This window comes from Mustela putorius, unplaced genomic scaffold (genome assembly GCF_011764305.1).
Source record: "Mustela putorius furo isolate JIRA1106 unplaced genomic scaffold, ASM1176430v1.1 tig00003853_pilon_pilon_pilon, whole genome shotgun sequence".
In the NCBI taxonomy this organism is placed as follows: Eukaryota; Metazoa; Chordata; class Mammalia; order Carnivora; family Mustelidae; genus Mustela; species Mustela putorius.
Window position 1 is genome coordinate 52,085,872 of NW_025422005.1, and position 23,891 is coordinate 52,109,762.

General features: G+C 40.4%; 1 protein-coding gene across 1 annotated transcript in view; it reads left to right on the top strand.

Annotated features, from left to right (window-relative positions):
* Positions 1–23,891, top strand: part of ROR1 (receptor tyrosine kinase like orphan receptor 1) — a 409,167-nt gene that overhangs the window by 275,754 nt on the left and 109,522 nt on the right. The window contains exons 3-4 of the mRNA XM_045064666.1: positions 2,229–2,516; positions 3,156–3,186. Coding sequence (XP_044920601.1) covers positions 2,229–2,516; positions 3,156–3,186 — 319 coding nt within the window. The remainder of the gene's footprint in view (positions 1–2,228; positions 2,517–3,155; positions 3,187–23,891) is intronic.

The window sequence follows — 23,891 nt, forward strand, 5'->3', positions numbered from 1 at the left end:
GTTAAGTGGGATGAAAGTGTCATTCTGGTAACACAGTGAGTGATAGTCATACTTAATCTGTTTTCTACCACTCACATAAGATAAATGTCATTCACATGTGTGATGTACTCCTGGTGGGCTGCCCAGACTTTGACATCTCCCCCCAAATATTTTTATGGGAAATTAAGGTATGTAATGAATTATTTATTTTTGGCATTTATGAAAGCATTTTATAGGAATTTGGGTGCTTCAATTAGCCACTTAGCTCTTTCCCCAAAAAAGGTTATTTTTTTAAAAAGGTCTATTAAATGCAACAAATTTATGATGCTCTACCTATACTATGCCATACGGCAGCTTCTAGCCATGTGTGGCGATTAAAATTTAAATTTAAAAATTCAGTTCTTGGGACACCTGGGTGGCTCAGTCAGTTAAGTGGCTGTATTTGGCTCAGGTCATGATCCCAGGGTCCTAGGATTGAGTACCACCTGAGGCTTCTTGCTAGGCAGGGAACCTGCTTCTCCCTTTGCCTGCCATTCCCCCTGCTTCTACACCCCCTCCCTCTTTCTCTGACAAATAAGTACAAAAAAATCTTTTTTAAAAAATTCAGTTCTTCATTTGCTCTAGTTCTGTTACGTAACTGGTAGCTGCCCTTTAGACAATGCAGATTGTACAACATTTCTCTCATTACAGAAAGTTCTTTTGGACAATGCTCCTAGGCAAGGATATACTAAAGATACAATGATGACAAGACATTCTAGATGCCTGCCCTTATGGGCTTATAGTCCCACAAAGAGGACAACTAACGAGCCATCCCAGATGGGGGGTCAGGGAAGGACAGAAGGCAATGGGAGGAGGGTATGGCAGAGGTGATCGACATGAGAATGGGTGGTCAGGGAACAAGAAGTCAAAACTCCTCACACATGAACAACCAATTAAAACCAACAGACCAATTAAAAATATATATATTGAATTCAATTTCTCAAATAGTAAATTACTTTTTCTGTAACTGGATTCTGCAACTCATATCAATATGAGGTTTAAAATATATTATTGAAGAATAAACTTAAATAAAATTTACTTCATTATTAAAATGTTTAAGAAATCTCTAAAGAAGCCAAATGCAAAATGTACCTTTCAGTCTAATTCTATTAATATGCAATTCTAGAGCAGACAGAAATAGTCTGTGATGCTAGAAATCAGAACTGCCGGGCTCCTGGGTGGTTCAGTGGGTTAAGCCTCTGCCTTTGGCTCAGGTCATGATCTCAGGGTCCTGGAATCAAGCCCTGCATTGGGACGTCTGCTCAGCAGGGAGCTTGCTGACCCGTCTTTCTCTGTCAAATAAATAAATAAAATCTTAAAAAAAAAAAAAAAAGAACTGCCCTTTGCCTAGAATGGAGATGGGATGTGCAGGCAGAAGCAAGGATTGACTACGGAGGATCTTAGGATGTTCTCTGTCTTGGTAAGAGCATTGGTTACTGGAGAGATGTGTTTGTCAATACTTCTGGAACCATATAACTAAAGATGGGTACATTTTCTAAAATGTAAATTATATCTCAATTAAAAGTTGAACATATAGAATTATATATTGTAACATATTAATGGATGCTGTGAGTCACATTATGGAACTCTTCAATGCCTCATTACTTTGTCTGCTGGCAACCTGGCTGGCCTCCAGAAGCCTTCTTTCATCACTGGCGGGAAGATTTTCAGCATCCTTCCTGATCTGGTTCTGTGTGGATATAAATATGTCGTTCCTACTCTTCCAGGCTTTCATGCTTGCTTTCTTATCAAAAGTGGACAAGCTGGAAGGTTCTTTGCCGGCTTATTAAAAGAGTGGTGTCATTTTGGGGTAGAAAGATTTGAGATGAGTTTTGTAGCTGTTTCTTCTTCACAGTATTGTTTGAGTCTATCACAAAGACTGTGTATTTTTCTTAGACTTTGCAACACAAAATCTCATTCTGTCTTGGCTTGGAAAGGACGTTTCCTTATCCATGGGTTACCATACGGTCGTTTGAAAACTTTGGGTTTTCAGTGAGGATTAATGACAAGATGTTAGCAGCAGGCTCCGTGGGTGATTGTTCCACAGTCATGGGATAATCTCTGTAATCTCGTGCCCGGTCTGTCTCCACCATGCCCCTCCTGTGCAGTCTCTCTGGGATCCTGGGGCACACCGGAGTGGATTTGGGTCACCTGGAGGTGCCCTTAGCCGTCTGCCCCTCTCACCTGCCTCCTTTGCCTTGTCCTCGCAGATTCTTACCTGACCCTCGATGAACCGATGAATAACATCACCACGTCCCTTGGGCAGACGGCGGAACTGCACTGCAAAGTCTCTGGGAACCCACCTCCCACCATCCGCTGGTTCAAAAATGATGCACCTGTGGTGCAAGAGCCCCGGAGGATCTCCTTCCGGGCCACCAACTACGGCTCCAGGCTGCGGATTAGAAACCTCGACACCACGGACACAGGCTACTTCCAGTGTGTGGCAACGAATGGCAAGAAGGTGGTTTCTACCACTGGAGTCTTATTCGTCAAGTTTGGTAAGCCCCCTTCTGCCTGGGAGGGCCTCCACCGGGGTGAGGAGGGAGGGAATGGGCACGTACTGAAAATATCCTGTGTGCCCAGAAACTGAGACCATTTTTAAAGCCAGTCCAGGTGCACCCATTTTACAAGTAAGTAAACCAAGGCCAGTGGTTAAGGACCATGTGCAGGGTTGCCCAGTTAGTAAAGAGCAGAACAGGTCTGTCTGGTGCCACGGCCCTGCTCGAAACCATCATGCCAGTGAGAGAGCAGAGGGGAAAGTATATGACAAGTATGCTCCCCCCCCGTCTGCCCAGCTGCCAGCCAACACCTCTCCCGCCTCAGCCGGCATGCTCCTGTGACCACTCAGCCTCCCACAGCAAATCCCCCATGTAGTGAAGAACGCCTACTATAGTGACTCATTTGTCAGCACTTGTTCTAGCGCTTTCCTGAACTGTGGGCTCTAGATAGATAGGTTCTTACTGGTACGTTTTTTTGTAGAGGTGATTGTGGAGAACCAAAACAAAATAATAAATCCCAGAAAAATAAATATCCCCTCGCGGTGGTTAACTTTCATCCGTGATGGTTTGACTATACCCAGGCTCACCTTCCAGTGATCCAGCCTGACTGTTTCTTTTGTCTTCCTTTCATTTCTCTAGGGCCCCCTCCTACCGCAAGTCCAGGATCCTCGTAAGTACTTCTATCTCCTTATTTGTTCCTGTTTATCTGTGTTGCTTTCAAGTATTTCTCCAGGAGTTTTTAGGGCAAAGGCAATGTTGACCTCTGCTTGAGCCAAAATGCTGTTTCCAGATTTCCTTGCCTGTTGCCCTACCTTCATTCCATGTTGCTTTTTCTCTGATACGAAGATTGACAAGAGAATGGCATTGGCATTAACCTCAAGTGTGGTTGATTCTCTCACTGATTCTGAGCATGTTGATGAAAGCAAAAATCTACTTACATTTTCTATTTTAAAATCAATCTAACATTTAGTTACAACAATGGATTTAGTCAACTCAAACAAGAAAATGATACAGGGCAGGGTTAGGCCTGGAGCCTCCAAGGATCTCTTCTGTGTTTCTGCATGCACTGCATTCCTGATGCTCTAGAATTATGGAACAGGCCAACTGTTAGGCGATCACTTTATTGGTATTCCCTTTAAAAAACTCAGAGGCAGAAGTTCTGACTCACACAGGAGAGGAGGGAAAGCCTGCCGCTAGGACTAAGAGTTACATGGGCTTGATTCATTTTGAGTCCTTTTGTTAGTGGACTGTAAAGATCCTGTTTCTTAAACTGATGCCATTCATGATGCATTTGTCTTTTCCTCTGGCTAAGGAGTTCCTTTCCTTCACTGTCTCAGCATCCACTTGGGGCATTTTTCTTTATGTGTATTTTTACTTGGGGGATAAGAGCCATTTTTTAAAACCCTCACTCTGCAAGAAGATCTGTCCCATGTTTTGTAGACTTCGGAAATAAAATTCACTGGCTTTACCACAAGAGCATCAGAATGTCTGACCTAGACTACACCGACGGCAAATATAATAGCCACTGCATTTGTTCTAATCCCCTCTGTGCCACTTAATTATAGTGTGGGATATTTTAATATATTTGTGTGTGCCTGGAGGGCCTGGTGGCCCACAGTCCCATTAATAAAACAGGTAATGGGTAAAAATAAACATTGGCCTTCAGCCACCCCGTTCTGCTATTTCGTCAGTCGATTAAAGGCAACTGTAAAAGAGCCTTTAAAATCACCCAAGTGCTAATTGCATTCTACTTATCTAGGTAGAAAATGTTGATTGATCTTAAAACAAGTCAGAAACATGGTCACTCCGTGTTGCATTCTTGAAGTTAATTATTTTTTTTTAACGATCTCACTATTGGCCGATATGTGGAATCCTTTTGAAGTCTTCTTTAAACAAAGATTAAAACTTGCGTTACTTGCTGTAAAAATGCTTCCCACCCCTGTGCCTTATTTGTTCCTGCTAATCTGTGTTTCAAATGGGGCAGATAATCTGTGTTCAAGGTGGATGAATTCGGTTCACTAATCTGCCTTTACTATGAAGCACCCCGGGCTGTTGATGTTCTGACTGTTGTATTTGCATCAGAGAATTCCTTTTTTATTATCAAAATTATTTTTAAGCATTTCTATATCCTTCCTTCTTGAAGTTTTCATTCTTCCTTTGCTACCGTCTTTCTGATGAGCCCAGTCGGAGTTTCTCATGGTTTTTGATTTTATGCAAAGATAGTATTCGGCGTTCGTGAGCTGATGTCTGGAGAGAGGATATTGATATCCTGAAAGATGCTCAGTCACAGCTGAAAGTATCCTTTGATGTCAGGCCCTTCTGTTTCATGTTAGCAATCTGATTATCCATCAGCTTAGTCAGCGAGAGCATGAAATGTATAGCCAGTCGCCATGTTTGCTGGAGGGAGCTATAGTAAAATATACTTGAAGTTGGAAATCCCATGGGACCTTTTGCAGGTCAGTCTTTGTCCTTGGGCATCGACAATGACATTTTCCCTTTCTTTTCTTTTTAAAAATATGTATTTATTTACATGAGAGAGAGAGAGCACACAGGGATAGTGGGGGGAGGGCAGAGGGAGAAGGAGACAAAATTCTCCAAGAGACTCCTTGTTAAGCACCGAGCTCCAGGCAGGGCTGCATCACGACCTTGAGATCATGACCTGAGCTGAAATCAAGAGTCAGATGCTTAACCGACTAAGCCACACAGGCATCCTAGCAGTTGGTGGGGATTTGTGTGTGTGTATTTTATTATTATTATTCTTATTAGGTTCAGTTAGCTCAGTTGGTATTTTGATGCACTTTTTTTCTCTTTTCCTTAGAAACCAGTGACCTCTCCTACTTGTTCTTTTCTCAGCTGCCACCACTTAACCCTGTTCCTAAGTGTTCTTCTCTGAGACTAGGTCCCAGATAGAGTGCTAGTCTCCTTTCGCTCATATCCCCCAGCAAGCAGGCAAACCTGGCCACAAGAGGACAGGTAGAACCCGACAAAGTGATACAGGGTGACTATCGTAGCTTTGACGACTGCTCTGCAAGCCTTATATCACCAGTAGGAGTGACATGTATCTATAACGTCGCTCTGTTTACTTGCGGGTGGCACAGCGGAGCCCCCGCAAAGGAATACAGTGCAAGCCCATGACACAGCCTTAACACTGGGAACGGTGAAATGTATTAGTATTAGGAACCTGGTGAGAGCCTTGTGCCACTTAAGATCACAGAGCCACACAGCACCTGGATGAGAATGACTTGTAGGGTCCTTGAGACAATGGCCCAGGAAGGCACAGGTAGTAAGACACTTGTCACCCTTGTAGGGACTACATCAGGTTTCCACATGAAGCTTGCAGAATGGCATTTCAGGGTATAGTAGGAGCAAGTCTGAGACATTAGTTTGGCTTCTGTTTATAGCTTCAGGCTTTATTTCTTCTGTCATTGCTGGGTCCTGGCCCACCCCTGACAATTACAGGGCCTGGGGCATGAATACAAGTGGAGGCCCACATACCACGCGTCTAAATATTTAAAAGTTATAAATCAAGCTAGCAAACTGCTAAATGAAATATGTTCTGTCCTCCCACATTGACAAATATACCTTCATAATGACAAAATCAAAAAATACTTAAAAGTTATGGTTTGTATATGACTAAAAGCCAAGAACTATCAAAAATGACTACTTTTAATCATTATTATGCTTCTCTGGGTGTTCTTTTCATGGCTAGATATTATGTATATCTAATGATATATATGTATGATTCATAGATTGTTATATATTAGTTCCATCAAAATTTTTATTGCCTTCAGTTCAGCAAAATGACTATCTCTGTTATTTTACAAATTTTTCCACAAGATTTTAGCATGTATTCTTTTCATAACAATGTCAAATTAGATAAACTTTCTTGAGTTATTGTAATTTTTACTTTTTAAAACTAATTTTAATTTGAAGAAACTGTACTCCACCGAGCCAATAACAGCTATAATTATCAATGAAATTCCTAAAGCAATAGTTCAATTTGCTAACAATTATAGCAAATGAAGTAAGAACTTTATATATTATATTCAAACATAATAATAGGGTCATGGGGATGCCTGGGTGGCTCAGTGGATTAAAGCCTCTGCCTTTGACTCAGGTCATGATCCCAGGGTCCTGGGATCAAGTCCCACATTGGGCTCTTTGCTCAGCAGGGAGCCTGCTTCCTTCTCTCTCTGCCTGCCTCTCTGCCTACTTGTGATCTCTCTCTCTCTCTATCAAATAAATAAATCTTTAAAAAAAAAAATGGGATCATGTGATAAATAATCACATTATTTCACAATGTATTATGAAATAATAATCAACCTATATTATAATATATATTCTATATGTTATTCTATTATATATTCTTATGTAATATATTATGTTTGGGGTCATGATAAGTAATCACATGATAGTATACATTATATTATAAAATATTATATTAATGTATCATACTATTCTAAAATATGATATATAATATGATTTCATCATATAAATCAGCATCATGCTTCACATATTATCCTATACATGCACAAATTTAAGAACAATACGAGCTGCTTAATATATTAGTTTTTTACAGCTACTGTAACAAAGAATATTGAACTGACTTAAACCACAGAAAGTTACTGTCTCACAGTTCTACAAGCTAGAAATCCTAGACCAAGATGTTGATCGGGTTGGTTCTTTCTGAAGGCCGTGAGGATTGCTCTGTTCTTCTGGTGATTTGCCATAATTCATTGTCTTGTTGATACATCATCTTGATTTCTGCCATGATATTTACATGGCATTCTCCCTCCAAGTGCATGTCTCCAAATTTCCCCTTTTTATCATTATATGATGCCAGTCATAATAGGACCCACTCCAATTACCTCATTTTAATGTAATTACCTCTATAAAGACCCTACTTCCAAATCAGATTACATTTTGAGGTCCTGGGGATTAAGCCTTCAACATATGAATTTTGAGGGAACACAATTCAACTCATAACACTGAGTACTGCAGAATTATTCTCAGCCATGAGAACAAAATCTTGCAAATGTTATTCTCTTTTAAAGGCCTTATTTATTAGAGAGAGAGAGAGTGGAGGAAGGGCTGAGGGAGAAGGCGAGGAAGAAAGAGAATCCCAGACAGACTCCCCACAGAACATGGAGGCTGATATAGGTAAGGCATGAGATCACAACCTGAACCAAAACCAAGTTAGATGCTTAACCAACTGAGCCACCCAGGCACCCCAATCTTGCAGATATTATTTTAATTTGTAAGAACTTTCAGAATTTAAAGAAATGGAAAGAAAAACAAGAAAGTAGATGCTTGGCAGTATTGGGAATGGAAGTTTGTTGTGCAGGCACACACTGAGGAAGAATTTGTCAAGTTGATTAGCTTTTCTCTTACTGAAGTGCTTTTGTCACTGCAGTCCTTCCTGGGCTCGAAGCAGGAGCATGTCCATCTCTTCCACTAGTGGTGACACAACAGATCATCATAGTATAGAATCCCACTTGCCTTCTGTTCTAAGGACATAGGGCAAGAGACATAGAGACATGATTCCTGGGGCCAGATCAGCATCAGTTATGGGAATGGATGTTCAAAGTTTTGGTGTGTCAGCATCAAGTGCCAGATCTCAAGAGGCAGAGGACCCCATGAATATATTAACTTATTTTCAGTGTATTTGTTAAATGCTGGTTTAGAAAGACAGGACTCTCCCCCCACCCCCCACCCCCCGCTTTTTTTTTAAAATAACAGTTTTCCTGGCATATTTTTCACATACCATAAAATTGACCATTTTAAAGCATAAAACTTAGTGTTTTTAGTATATTTACAGAGTAGTATAACCCTCACTACTATCTTATTTTAGAACATTCTCATCATCTCATAAAGAAACTTTTCTCATCCCCTGGTAACTTCTGATCTACTTCATGTTTCTGTAAGTTTGCCTATTCTAGATATTTCATATACATATCATATACTGTTTGTCCCTGTGTATCTGGCTTCTCTCACTTAGCAAAATGGTTTGGGATTTATTCTTGTTATGGCATGCATTAGTACTTCATCCTCTTTATGCCAAGTTGAGACATAAAACTGATCATCATGTTCCACAACATTATCCTTGACCTTCTTTTTTGAGATTTTCCTGGGAGAGTTCTTCTGGGACCTACTGCACTTACCTATGAACTTCAGGGTCAGTTTGTTAATTTCTGCCTAAAAGCCAGCTAGGGTTGTGATAAGGATCGCAATGAATCCGTAGATTAATTTGAGGAGGATGGTCATCTAAAGAACATTAAATCTTCCAATCCATGAATTCAGCATATCTTTCCATTTATTAAATTTCTTCCAGTGATATTTTATAGATTTCAACATTCAAGACTTTCTCCTTTTCTGTTAAATTTCCCTCTCTTTCTTTCTTTCTTTCTTTCTTTCTTTCTTTTTCATTCTTTCAGAGAGAGAGAGAGACTTAGGGGAAGAGCAGAAGGAGACGGAAATGGAGAATCTTAAGCACGCTCCATGCCCAGCACAGAGACCAACACAGGGCTTGATCTTACAACCCTGAGATATGACCTGAACCAAAGTAGGAGTCAGATGCTCAACCAACTGAACTACCCAGGAGCCCCATTAGTTAAATTTATTTCTAATATTTTATAATTTTTGATACTGTTAGAAACCAAATTCACTTTTTAAATTTCATTTTAAGATTATTCATTGCTTTTCTGCAGAGATAAAACTGATTTTTGTGTACTGATCTGGCATTCTGCATCCTTGCTGAGCTCATTTATTTGCTCTAACAGATTTTTTTGGTGGATTTTTATAATTTTCTACTTATAAGATCATGTCACCTGACATAGAGATTGTTTTAATTTTTCCTTTTCAATCTGTATGCATTTTATTTTTTTCCTGCCTAACTATTGTGGCTAGAAATTGAACTTCACTACAATGTTAAATAGAAGTGGCAAGAATGGACATTCTGGGCTTTTTCCTTATTCTAAGAGGAAAACTTTTATGATGTTAGTAGAGGGTTTTTCTTTAATGTCTTTATCAGAGTGTGGAAGTTTTATTCTTATTTTGTTGTGTGATTTTTTTTTATAATGAAAGGGTATTGGATTTTGTCAAATACTTTTTCTATGTCTATTGAGATGATGACTTTTTTAAACTTTATTCTATTAATGTGATCTACTACATTGATTGATTTTTTTTTTTTATTTTAAACAAGCTCACATTCCTGGAATAATTCCCCCTTGGTCATGGTCTATAATTCCTTTTTATGTGTTGCTAGATCCCATTTACTGGTAATTTGTTGAGGAATTTTGTGTCTGTGTTTACAAAAGGTATTGATCTGTACTTTTCTTGTGAGTCTTTGTCTAGTTCTGATACTGGGATAATTCAGGGCTCTTAGAATGAGTTGGGAAGTATTCCCTTGTCTTCTTTTTTTTTTTTTAAGAGTTTTTGATGGATTTGTGTTAATTCTTTCAATGTTTTTGGTAGAACTTACCAGTAAAGCCATCAGGCATGAATTTTTTTTATGGGAAGTTTCAAGATTACTAATTCAACTTCTTTGCTTGTTGTAGGTCTATTCAGATTTTCTGTTTCTTCCTGAGTCAATTCCAGTAGTTTTGTCTTTCTAAGAATTTCTCTATTTCATCTTGGTTATCTAAGTTGTTGGCATAGTTCCTAGTTTCCCGTATTATTTCTCTTAATTTCTATAAAATCAGTAGTGGTATCTCTTCTTTCATTCCTGATTTCAGTAACTTATGTCTTCTTCTTCTTTTTTTCTTTTCTTTTTTTCTGGTAAGTCTACCTAGTCAGCCAAAGTTTATTCAATCAATCTTGTTGATCTTTTCAAAGAACTACCTTTTATTGAAAACTGGACGTGTGTGTGTGTGTGTGTGTGTGTGTGTGTGTGTGTGTGTGTTTAGTTGACCCACTGTTACATTAGTTTCAGGTATACAGCCTAGTGCTTAAACAAGTTTATACATTATGCTATGCTCACAAGTGTAGCTACCATTTCTCACCATACAATGCTATTGCAATATCATTGACTATATTCCTTATGCTGTGCTTTTTATTCCCATTAAGTATTCATTCCATACTGAAAGCCTGTATCTCCCACTACCCTTTACCCATTTTACCTCTGCCCCTACCCCCTTTCCTTCTGGCAACAATCAGTTTGTTCTCTGATTTATAGGTCTGATTCTGCTCTTTGTTTACTCATTTTTTTGTTTGTTGTTGTTTTTATTCCACCTATGAGTGAAGTCATATGGTATTTGCCTTTCTCAATCTGACTTATTTTATTTAGCATTAGACTCTGAAGGTCCATTCACATTGTCATAAATGGCATGATCTTATTAACCTTTTTATAGCTGTGTGATATTTCATATATGTCTTCCACTTCTTCCTTATCCATTTGTCTTTCAGTGGATGCTTAGGGTTGCTTCCACAAGTTGGCCCTTTTAAATAATGCTGCAATACGCGTAGGATGCCTATGTGCTTTAGAATTAGTGTTTTCATTTTCTTTGGGTAAATACCTAGTAGTGGAATGACTGTACCATATGGTAATAATATTTTTATGTTTTTGAGGAAACTTACTCTTTTCCACAGTGGCTGGACCAATTTAAATTCCCACCAACAGCGTACAAGGGTTCCCTTTCCTCCACATCCTTGCCAACATTTGTATTTTTTTTCCTTTTTGATTTTAGAGATTTTGATAGGTGTGAGGTAATATCTCATTGTGGTTTTAACTGGCATTTCCCTGATGGTTAATGATGTTAAGCATCTTTTCATGTGTCTGTTGGTTGTCTGTATGTCTTCTTTGGAAAAATGTCCTCTGCCCACTTTTTTTTTTTTTTAAAGATTTTATTTATTTATTTGACAGAGAGAGATCACAAGCAGGCAGAGAGGCAGGCAGAGAGAGAGGAGGAATCAGGCCCCTGCTGAGCAGAGAGCCCGATGCGGTGTTCGATCTCAGGACACTGAGATCATGACCTGAGCGGAAGGCAGCGGCTTAACCTACTGAGCCACCCAGGTGCCCCCCCCTGCCCACGTTTTTAATTGGACTGTTTGTGGGGTTTTCTTTGGTGTTGAGTTGTATACTTTCTCATATATTTTTTATATCAACCCCTTATCAGATATATTATTTGCACATATCTTCTGCCATTCAGTAGGTTGTCTTTTTGTTCTGTTGATCATTCCTTCACCCTGCAAGAGCTTTTTATTTTGATGTAGCCCCAACAGTTTATCTTTACTTTTGTTTCCCTTGCCTGAGGAGACATGTTAAGAAAAATGTTGCTATAACCAGTGTCAGAGAAGTTACTGCCTGTAACTTCTAGAATTTTCATGGTTTCAGGTCTCATATTTAGATCTTTAATCCATTTTGAGTTTATTTTGTGTGTATTAAAAAGTGATCCAATTTCACTCTTTTCTATGTAGCTGTTCAGATTTTCCAGCACCATTTATTGAAGAGACTGTCTTTTCCCCATTGTATAGTCTTGCCTCCACAGTCTTAGATGAATTGACCATATAAACATAGGTTTAACTTTGGGCTCTCTATTCTGTTCTCTTGATCTGTGTGTCTATTTTTGTGCCATACCACACTTTTTGGATTACTACAATTTTGTAGGATATTTTGAAATCTGGAATTCTGATACCTCCAGCTTTGTTTTTCTTTATCAAGATTTCTTTGGCCTTTGGGGGCCTTTTCTGTGAGAACTGGACATTTAAATAATGTAATGTGACAACTCTAATCAGATCACTTCTCCTCTGATGTTGCTGTGTGCTGTTGTTGCTGTTTGTTTAGTGACTTTCCTAGAATAATTCTGTATAGTCTATTTTCCCTCTCACATATGGCTACTGAAGTCTTTGCTCAGTTTACTGATCACCTAAGATAGGACAGAGATTTCCTTAAACCCCTGAGGCTCCCACTCTGGTTGTGTTTGGGGGCATGCCTTCAGCAGTCCCGTAATTTTTAACACTGCCTTTGCTTTCATTTCATGCTTACGCAGTCCCTCCAGCCAGAGGTGAGGATTCTGGCTTCGTCGGGTTTTTCCTGGGCATGCACATAGCCACCTCACATGAACACGTCCTTCTATCTTGCCAGAAATACATAGGAGATTTTAAAGCCCCCCTGTGAACCTCTTGTTCCTTAAATCTTCCCTTTGAGCTTTGGAGCTTTTTGGCCAGTCTCTTGTTTTTCCCAACTTGTATTGTTACCCCAAGCAACTATGAGTTTTTTTCCAACAAATATCCTGAGGCTAGGGCTTTTCCCACTAAGAAGTTGTGAATCTAGTCAAATAAAGACAAGCCCTCTAAGTAGGACTTTCCAGAATACTGCTAGACAGGTCAAATAGTGCCAATTCTCTAGAGTTGGGAATTTTGAGGCATTCCAGTCCCTTCTGCCCCCTCCAGTGACTGCTAGCCTGTTGGTTTTCACAGTTGCTGTGGTGGCGGAGCTGCTGGTTTTCAAGGTTACCACAGAACTCAGGAGGGGGAAATGAGAAGAGAGTATGTTAAAAATCCACAGAACTCTGTTCTTACCAAATTTTAGCCTTTTTTTATTTTCCTGGAATAAATGCTCCTCAGAGTGTTGCAAGCCTTTGAATAATTTCCAGACTTCTGCAAATGTTGATTTTCATGATTTTTTGCTGGCGTGCTCATTGCGTTAGTGGAGGAACAGATTTCTAGAGGTCCTTACTGTCATTCCATATTTCCTTCCTCCCTCTCTTCCCTGTATAAGGATGATAGTGGGTGGGTGCTGTCTTAAAAGGCCTTTGAGGCCCAAGGGCCTTGTTCCATTTGACAGCCTACCTTTGTTGAACTTCTTCCTCAAAACAAGGCAGTATGCTGGAGTTCTTCACAAATATCACCTCTCTGTTCCAAACCAGCTCTCCAGGGAAGGTGTTTTGATCCCCATATTATCAAAGATGCTCCACAAACGCTAAATTTAATCGGATCTAGTTCACATCTGATTTCTTCAATTTTAATATTATGGGGGCTGTAAGTGGGGGGAGTTGCCTTAGACCTTCTCCTGGTGTATGTCTGGAGGTTTTTTTTTTTTTTTAAGATTTTATTTATTTATAAATAATTATATATATAAAATATAATATATAATTATAATTATGTAATTAATTATAATATTATATAATATATATTATATATAATAATTTATAATTATAAATTTATTTTATTTATTTATAAATAAAAATTATTTATAAATAAAAAAATAAAGATTCTCTCTCAGAAAGAGAGAGAACAAGCAGGGGGAGGGGCAGGCAGAGGGAGAAGCAGGCTCCCTACTGAGCGAGAATCCCACGTGGGGCTTGATTCTAGGACCCTGGGATCATGAACTGTGCCGAAGGCAGATTCTTAACAACTGAGCCACCCAGGCGTCCCTATCTTGCGCTTTTTGATAGGCAAACAGATCCAACAATCCAATGAACATTAAGCATCGATTCAGTTCAACAAATATTTATTAATTACCTATAAAATGCCAGGCTCTCAGCCAACCTCTGCAGAAACTACAAAGACTGAACTTTGCCCTCAAACTACTTACCCAGTATCCTGGGGCCACAAAAATGGGTCTTGCATAGCATCACTTCAGTGTTCCCAACCAGCCACCCACCCTTCCCGTCTCCCTACCACATCCCCCTCTGAGCCACCATCATCCCTCTTTTGAAATTCTGTAACAACCTCAGTACAGACTTACCTCCTTGCACCCTTGCTTCCAGAGCCTATTTCTCATCACAGAGGCCAGAGTGAGCTTTGAAACATACCTTCTGCCCCGTTAGGCCCTCTTCCCTGCCCAGGACTTTCCATTTGGAAGAGATTCCCAAATCCATGCTCCCTGCCTGCCTCTGTGACTGTCCCTTGTTCTCCTCCCACCTTGATCATTCAGCTCCTGCGCTCCGTGAATACTCCAGGCCTGAGGATTTCTGCGCTAGCCGTTCTTTCTGCCTGCAGGGCTTTGTTCTGAGGTCTTTGCAGGACTCTGTCTTGCTATTCAGTTCTCACCTGAAATGTCACCTCCCCAGAGGACCCTGAACCTACAGTAGCTCCCAGTCACTTTCTGTCATATAACTCTGTCTCATATATATCAGGGTAGTTTTTGCCACTAGAGAGGCTGCTTTTAGGCAACAGGCTTGAGCCATGGAAACCTGAGCAAGGTAGAAGGGCCACAGTGACCGCAGGGCTGAATGCAAACGGGCTCTTAGGTGATCCACCTCAAAATAGCCATAGGCCCTCGCTGACCAGTGGGTTACTCACAACCCGACACAGGTACCAAGAAAGGAAAATTCCATACATTCTCATCCCTCCTCACTTCCCCCAACTACAGTCTCTAACAGCGTCTCTGGCAGACTGTCTCTCCCTTGCTGTATGTCCTTCCTGTAGCTCCCTTGCACTATATTCAGTAGACTTCTAGCTCCTCGGTTCTGCCTTGGGTGATTTCTTTTACCACCCACAAGGTTGTGTGCTGTCCTCTGTTGTCTGCTGCCTTCGTCAGATTGGGGTTCTATCACAACTACCTAACACTGTCTTTTTTTTATTCATTTGTTTATGTTTTTGCAAAATAAGCTTCATGAGCTCAGGACCTCATCTCCTTCATATACCATTCTATTCCCAGTCCAAGAATGTAGCTAGCATTTACAATGTCCACAATAGCCAAACTATGGAAAGAACCTAGATGTCCCATCAACAGATGAATGGATAAAGAAGATGTGGTTTATATATATATATATATATATACACACACAATGGAATACTATGCAGCCATCAAAAGAAATGAAATCTTGCCATTTGCGACGATGTGGATGGAACTAGATGGTATTATGCTTAGTGAAATAAGTCAATTGGAGAAAGACAACTATCATATGATCTCCCTGATATGAAGAAGTGGAGATGCAATGTGGGGGGAGGGGTTGGGAGGTAGGAAAAGAAAAAAATGAAAGAAGGTGGGGTTGGGAGGGAGACAAACCATAAAAGACTCAATCTCAAAAAACAGACTGAGGGTTGCTGGGGGGAGGGGGGTTTGAGAGAAGGGGGTGGGGATATGGACATTGGGGAGGGTATGTGCTATGGTGAGTGCTGTGAAGTGTGTAAACCTGGCAATTCACAGACCTGTACCCCTGGGGATAAAAATACATTATAGGTTTATTTTTAAAAAATAAATAAATTTAATAAAAGTTTTAAAAAGCATTTTTTAAGCTAAAAAATTAAAAAGAATGTAGCTAGCATTTAGTAACTCTTCACTAGGAAGAAAGAAGAAAGAGAGAAGGAGGGAGGGAGGGAGGAGAGAAAGGGAAGGCAGGGCGCAGGAGGAAGGGGGAGGAGGCAGGGAAGAGGAAAGGGAGGGGGGAGGGAGGAGAGAAGGAAGGAGGAAGGGGGACCATCTAATGGTGCTCTTCTCTGAGAAGGTGATGACACGATCTGTCTCTAGAATTGTCGTTAGCAGTAATGAGACAGTGAATACAGGGTAACTGACACCTGATAGAATTTAGTAGTTATTCCTTAAGTGAATGAGATAATACTTATTGACTGATAATATTTACTGTCTCACGTATCTTATGGAAAAATCCTAGCGTAGGGCCTAATATATAAAGTTCAATGAATTTAAGTTGTATTTCTTTCAGATCCTGCAGAATCCGTTTGTAAAAGGGACATGGTAAAAAGAAAAAAAAGAAAAAGGTATCTATTTTGTAGGGTTGTTGTGAAGATTAAATGAAATAATGCGATGATGCAGGTAACGTAGTAGCTAGCACTGTGCCTGGCACATGTGAGGAGTTTAGTAATCTTGCCTGGCATCGTCATCCTCATTGTTGCAATTTCTTTTTTAATTGAAGTCTAGTTGACTCATCATTGCTATTTGAGCTAAGAGGCCATACCTTCTTTCCAGCCAGAGCCTTTCTAGACAACATTCCCTGCTGTGAACCCCAACAAGAGACCTTGAAGCCTTTACTTCCTTTTCTCTTGTTGACATTTGGCTAAAGTCCCTTTCTGCCGAAAGACAGAGTGACCAGCTTTTGATGAATTCTTTCCGTCTCTTATCTGTTTCCAAGTCTCAGCCACAGTGAAGAGTGTAGCTGGGCGCGGGCCCAGCCCAGGAAGCGATAATGGAATTTTCAACTCAAGATAAACTCAAGGATAACTTTCAGCGCAGCTACTCAGGCAGTCTACGGGCGGAGGTGCCTTGTGGAGGGGAAACCATGAAGTCACTCAGCAACTGGCCCAGGACACGGGGGGCCATTGCTCCAGTGAAATAACTGACCTCTGTCTCTTCCTCAAATGGCCTGAGACTCAGCGCTCTACAGAGAAGGGGCAGATGGAGGGAATGTGGAGAGATTAGATAAGAAGGATTTCCCAATCCCAGTAGGGGATAGATCCAAAAGCACAAAAGGTAGAGAAGCCAAACTCTCATATCCCAATCGACCCCCATCACTCAACAATTCCCACTGTATGAATGGGGTGTGGAAAGCTTCCAATTAAAACGATACTTGTGAATATTGGCAAAGCTTATCTTTGTGTGCAGGGCACGTTTAAAGAGAGAAGAGGGAAGATAAGTTCTTGCTTTCTAGGAACACACATTCTAAAAGTTTGTCCAGCAGGCCGTGAGCTTCTCAGTCAACAAGTTAGTCATGAAGGTATCTCCATACCTCACCCAGCACCTAGCATGCACGTCACAGATGCTCCACAAATGGGTATTAACTTGGATATTGAGAGTCTGTGTCCTGGAATCTCTTCTCCATGTATGACAAGGTTTTATTCATTTACTCAACACATTTTTATCAAGTGCCTTCTGTGTCCCAGGCTCTGGTTCTTAGAAGCTTTTTTCAAGTCATACAAGTGAGTGCCAAGCAGCAAAGCCAATCTAAAAGTCCTCATTCTCCATCATTTACACTTTTCCTTCCTGTGTTTATGAGTTTCAATATCAGCTCCTGCTGTAAGTTACAGAGCAAGTACTTTTCAAGAAATGGAGAACATCTCTTTCTTAGCTCTGGCTGTGGGTGGACTTGAAAGCCCCAGAGGAATCAGAGGGTGGTTCATTTCTCTTAGAAAGCTCTGAGTGTACAAATGAGTAATGGACCTGGATTCACATATCACACACGTAAACCAATTGCCCTTATTTTCCCATCAGCCTCCGGGGCCTGCCAGTCAGGATCAAATTATAATGTGTATGCAAGTCAGCTGGGGGAGTTCTACAGTGCAGACTCTAAAGGCAGAGGTCTGGCTTATAGCTTGACATCTACATCTCTTAAAACTTTCCCCGGAGGTGCTGGTGCTGCTCGTCCACATATGTTGAGAAACAAGGGTCTAAAGAAAAGGTACCTATCTGGGTTCTAGTCCTTCCTGTGTCATTTACTAGCCAGTGACCGTGGACATATGGCTTACTTTTGGGGTGTGTGGGGGCTCCGGTTTTTTCTTTGCAACCTGAAGAGCTAGAGTTCAATGTCATCTAAGAGTGCTTCTAACTCTAAGCTTTATGACTCATTGACATTCAGTTTGCTAGTACCTTTATTAAAGTAAGACCTCTTCAAGTTCTGAATTTTGTGCAATTTACCCTTGGGTTCTTTTTCTCTGCTCTAAGGTGTTAATAGTACTCTTTTATCTGATTGTGCTTACATGCTGCCCATTCAAAGCTTGACATTATACAGTTAGATCAATCAGTGAGAATAATTTTACTGAAAATTCCCATGCAGGAGCCCTCCCCCACCAATGCCTCCCCACCAGGAAATTATGAACTGGTGAGGTATTATGCCTTCCTGGGTAGAGGGGAAGTAGCTATCTGCAGGCTGAGTACCTCTGAGGCTAAGCAACGGGATGACAGCAGGAGGCATTGTGATGTGATGGTGGAGACAGCCCTCTGATGGCTTCCATGGATGTTTTGAAAGCACTGATCAGATGGCTTTGATGTCTGACTGGCAGACCCTGAAGGCTCATGGGAAAATAAGGACACTGGTGTGCATGTATGACTTGTGGCGACAGACTCACTACGGATTTGTATACTCATAGAGTTTTCTAAGAGAAAAAACCAACTCTTAAACACAGTAAGTCACATGTTATGAGTCATCATGAGAATGTTGAAAGGTGGGTGATGCTTCTCAGAAGGTCAGCAACAGATAGAAGCCTCAGCCATGCCTAGACTGGAAGGACAAAGAGAAGAGGTGGTTTTACTGGAGCCCAAGGGTAGGGTCATCTCTGGAAGTTGGGATGAAGGCAAGCCCACATGAGATGCTGTTCCTGCTGATCACCCTAGGCAGAAAGAAGGTGTGGGGATATAACTTGGCTTCTCCCTTCCTCTCTGCTTTCAAAACACCAGCCAGCCCCTTCCATTAGGGGAACTCTGCAAGAAGCTACTTGACACAGGAAACTTGAGAATTGAGCCTCCAGAAGTCACCTGTCTTGGGGATCCTGAGCAGAGCAGGGGGGAGGCAAGGAATGAATCTGCTTGCAAACAGGCCCAGCACCAGTGTCAGTACCCCACATTGATTTCCATGCCCCTGGAAAGCTAGGGTGTTGGGAGGCTAGGAGGAAAGCACGAGTGCAAAACAGTATATTCAGCATTGCTATTCTTGCCTAGTCTGTGGGGAGGACCATCAGTGGACAATTTGGGTTGTAGAAATAGGAGCTAGCACAGAGGTCAGGACTGAAGGGGTACACACGATGGTCACTTTGCCTAAGTGGGCAAAGCTTTGAAGAGGGTGAAATTCCCAAGAGATGTTATAAAAAGGGACAAGAGTAAGATCTCTTACATTCGTGTGACTGTAATTTTCAGAACTTGTTTTGCATGTTTTTTTTTTATCTTACAGCATCCCATTGTTTTGTCAAGGTAGCTTGGTGTTTTACTTTCCTCTCTAGAAAAATGAGAAAATTGATAAATGATCATCCCTGTGCTCCTTCTTGTCATTACTAGTTCTTTTTAATTGTGTAGAGGCATGCTCTGTTTCTAGACCTCAATATTTATGAACTCCTAGGTGCTAAAAACAAGGACAGAAAACTTGTACAAATTTGCTCCTTGGGACTCTAAGAATCTGTTAAGTGGTAAACACTAAGTATTGTTCTGTGCCAGATAACTTTATAAAACCCTGCACTCAGATAAACTCATTAAATCCTTTGAGCTATGCACTATTAATTTCCCATTGTACACATTAAGTCAGGTTGCTATCTTGGTTTGGGCTGAGGTACCAAAGTACCATAGCCTGGGTGGCTTATCCACAAGAGAAATCTATTTCTTTCTGTTCTGGAGGCTGGAAGATTGTATCTGGGTGCCGACATGGTTGTGTTCTTATGAGAGCCCTTTTCCAGGCTGTAGACGATCTTCTTGCTGCATGCTTACATGGCCAAATAAGGGAGCTCTCTGGGTCCCTTTGGTAAGGGCATTAATCCCATTTCTGAATGGGATTTCATTTCATGGCCTAAGTACTTCTCAGATGCCCCACCTCCTAATACTATCATGCTGAGGGTTAGTTTTCCACATAAAATGGGGGAGAGTGGCTGGGGGCTGGGATGCCATAAATTATGGTGCCACAAATATTCAGTCAATGCACTCACTTGAGGAAACTCAGCAAAGGATGAAGCCTCCATCCGAGCCCAGGCAGGTGGACTCCAGGGCTTAGGCTTTAGACAGTCTGATTTATTGCCTCCTCTCTTGGGGAGGCAATCAGTTGATGAACCCTTACATGAACAACACATGAGTTACATTGTCTGATGGCCAAAAGGACTCACAGCACTCATACAGGTTATCCTCATGGAGGAGTTTTATTATAGACAAGGGATATAGTACAGCAACAGCCAGAGACGGGTATGCAGTGCCAGGATCCAGACATCTCAGGTGCCAGCTCCCCCCACCCCAACTCCCCACCGCACCTGGGTTGCACAGGATATCCTTTGTCTGCAGGTCTTGAGCTCTACCGGCATGCATCTGAGGCACCTAGGTACCAAGAAGGCCGGTCAGGTCATCACCTCACTATGAGGTCGCATAGTGAGCTGGTTACATAGGCACATTCCACCTGTGAGACAAGATGCCACTGAAACCATGTGCATTATAAATCATATTATTATTACTAAATGGTAATCAACTGATACATCCTGACCTAACTCGTGAACTCATGGAACATCATTTATCTTTAGTAAATACATTCCACAGTGATTGCCATTGGTTGGTGGCTCTGCAGATTAGTCTGGGCTCAATTTAGGTCACCTGAGTTTAGCCCATTTTATTCAACCCTCTTGCCTTTGCTTAGTGTTTAAGTAAAGAACCCGCTCCTAGAACTTTGACAATGAGGTAACCCAAGGGCAGATGCTTGTCATTGGGATGGAAAGTGTTCTATAGATAATGGAAAAGCTCTCATGTATTATCACTACAATCATCTGCTACTTAGCAGATGACCTAATATTTTTGTAGCTGACTTCTAATGCCCGTGCCCTCTACTAATTATTCTAAGACTAGGCTGGGTAGATGTTCTATTTGCTCACTTGAAACCCTAACTTCCTCCGAAGGCCATTAGAATATATGAAGAGTGCTGTGATATTTATCTGTGTCTGTAGAACAGTGTTGTCCATTTGAAACAATGCAAGTCATGTAAGTAATTTTAAACTTACTGGTAGCCACATTAAAAAAAAAAAAGTTAAAAGAAACAAGTAAAATTAATTTTAATGCATATATTTTTAATCAACTACACCCAAAATGTTACAATTTCCATGTGAAATCAGTATAAAGTCTAAAAGGTATTGGGATACATTTTTTTTTTTGAAGTCTTCAAAATCTGATAGGTCTGTTACATTTACAGCACATGTTAGTTTGGATAATAAATTTTCATTCAAAATACTTGATCTGTACTTATGCTTTATAAAATGAACAATTAAAAACAGATTCCCATTCCCAAATTGCTCCAAATGTACTCAAAGTTTTCTAGTAACCAAATCAAATACCAAAACATTATTTTCTTTTAATATTCACATCCACATTCCAAAACTGATTCATCTTTTCCAGAAGAATTGATTTGACTTTGTGCAATAAACATCAATTTTTAAACTGTGTTTAGGGGTGCCTGGGTGGCTCGGTTGTTAAGTGTCTGCCTTTGGCTCAGGTCATGATCCCAGGGTCCTGGGATCGAGCCCCACATCAAGCTCCCTGCTCTGTGGGGTCCCTGCTTCTCCCTCTCCTGCTCCTGCTGCTTGTTGTCCCCTCTCTCACTGTTTCTCTGTCAAATAAATAAATAAAATCTTAAAAAAGAAAAAAATAAATTAAAAAAACTGTGTCTGGGCGCCTGGGTGGCTCAGTGGGTTAGGCCGCTGCCTTCGGCTCAGGTCATGATCTCAGGGTTCTGGGGTCGAGTCCTGCATCGGGCTCTCTGCTCAGCAGGGAGCCTGCTTCCCCTCTCTCTCTCTGTCTGCCTGCCTCTCTGCCTACTTGTGATCTCTCTCTATCAAATAAATAAATAAAATCTTAAAAAAAAAAAACTGTGTCTACCCACACCATGTAAATTTACTAAATCTTACATCAACTTAATATTCATATTGAGTTCAGAGGTCTATTACATAAATTGAAAATCCCCACTAAATTTATCAATACCAACAAAGCCTTCTTCAAAATTTTCCAGTGGGTTTTGCAAATTACAACGCTATGCCAGTTAAAATTAAAATTTCCTGCACACCAATTCATCTTAAGTGTATAAAAGCTGACTGTTAGTTTGTATTATGAAAAGCCTCAGTTACAACATGCATTCTCATACCTGTCTAGTTAGGTTACAATAAGCTTTTCCTTTCCTCAGAGCTGCAAGTTTAGCTTGTTTATATCCGGTGTGGTATCAGTGAGAAAATATAAATCATATTGCCATTTTTTTGTCTTTGATTATTGAGAATTTGGCAAGCATCCTTTCAGTTTCAAAGAAAATCTTGAATTGGAGTTAACAGCAAAATAAATCTTTGTAAAACCCTTCCACAATTCAATCAACAAGTACTGGCAAAGAACATGAAATCGTTAAATTCATTGCCCTTGATTCCTTTCAACATTTCTATAAACTGGCAGTGATTCCATTTGCATGCATATACAAAACAGTTTTGACAACGGTATCCATGACGCTTTTCAGAGAGTTTGCTTCAGAAAGCTAAGTACAGATATTTTCAGTATGTATCATACAGTAGAGAAAGCCAATGAGGAAACCATCATTCTCATTTTAAGATTCCACTAAGTCTAGATTTTTACCTAACAGCTAGTCATAGTACCATTATGATAGAAACTAATTTTTTTTTATATCTGACTGAAATTCTTTGACAGCTGTAAAAGATTAAAAAAAAAAAAAACCTACTTCAGGAGTTCAACATTTTTAAAAAGATGTTTATTTATTTATTTATTTGAGAGAGAGCACTGGGGTGGAAGGCGCAGAGGGAGAGGGAGAAGCAGACTCCCTGCTGAGCAGGGATCCTGATGTAGGGCTTAATCCCACCCAGGACCCTGAGATCATGATTTGAGCCAAAGGCAGTTGCTTAACCAACTGAGCCACCTAGGCGTCCCAAGGAGTTCAGTTTTATAGGCTGCAAAATTGACATTTTTTTCTGAATTTGGAAGTCTTAAGGTAAACATACCTAAGATATTAATTGGCCAGTTTCTCTTTTATCTCTTGACTCATCTAAATCAATAGAAAAGTACCTGCAGGTTTTCAAATTATAAATCAATTGATCTTTGATTTTATTAGAAAGGTTTTACATTCTATAGGCTCTCCATTGCTAAAACAATAATTTCTTTTACCATCTCTTCCTCTAAAAGTGGCTTTATACTTGGTCAAAGTTACAAGCTCAGATTCTGTTAAAATTGTGTTAAAAAAAAAAACAGTTTGTTAGGACATTTAGTTCTGATTTTAGGTGGATAATTCAGTCTTTTTTGACTATTGAAAGGGACCCTTTTAAAAAAAAAAAGGTATTTATTTATTTATTTATTTGACAGAGAGAAAGAGAGAGAGAGAGAGATCACAAGTAGGCAGAGAGGCAGGCAGAGAGAGGGGAGGAGGCGGGCTCCCTGCTGAAGAGAGAGGCCGATGTGGGGCTCGACCCCAGAACCCTGACTGAGATCATGACCTGAGCTGAAGGCAGAGGCTTAACCCACTGAGCCACCCAGGTGCCTGGAAGGGATGCTTTTTAAAATCAAAGTCACTACGTGTTATTTGCAGAAAATGCCTCCTCATGTTGTCTAGTTAATTATCTTTATTTTTTTTAATACAACAAACAACTTCTTTGGCTCTGCCCAATTGACCTTCATCGTGAACTTTGCAGCTTCTTTTTCCAGCCTCTACTTCCCATTACTGTCTGGGTAATCTCCACTCAGTTCTACATCATAGCATGTTTTTATTTGAAACTTAAAATTTTTCCATATTTATTTTTTGAACTAGAAAAATGAATTCGCTG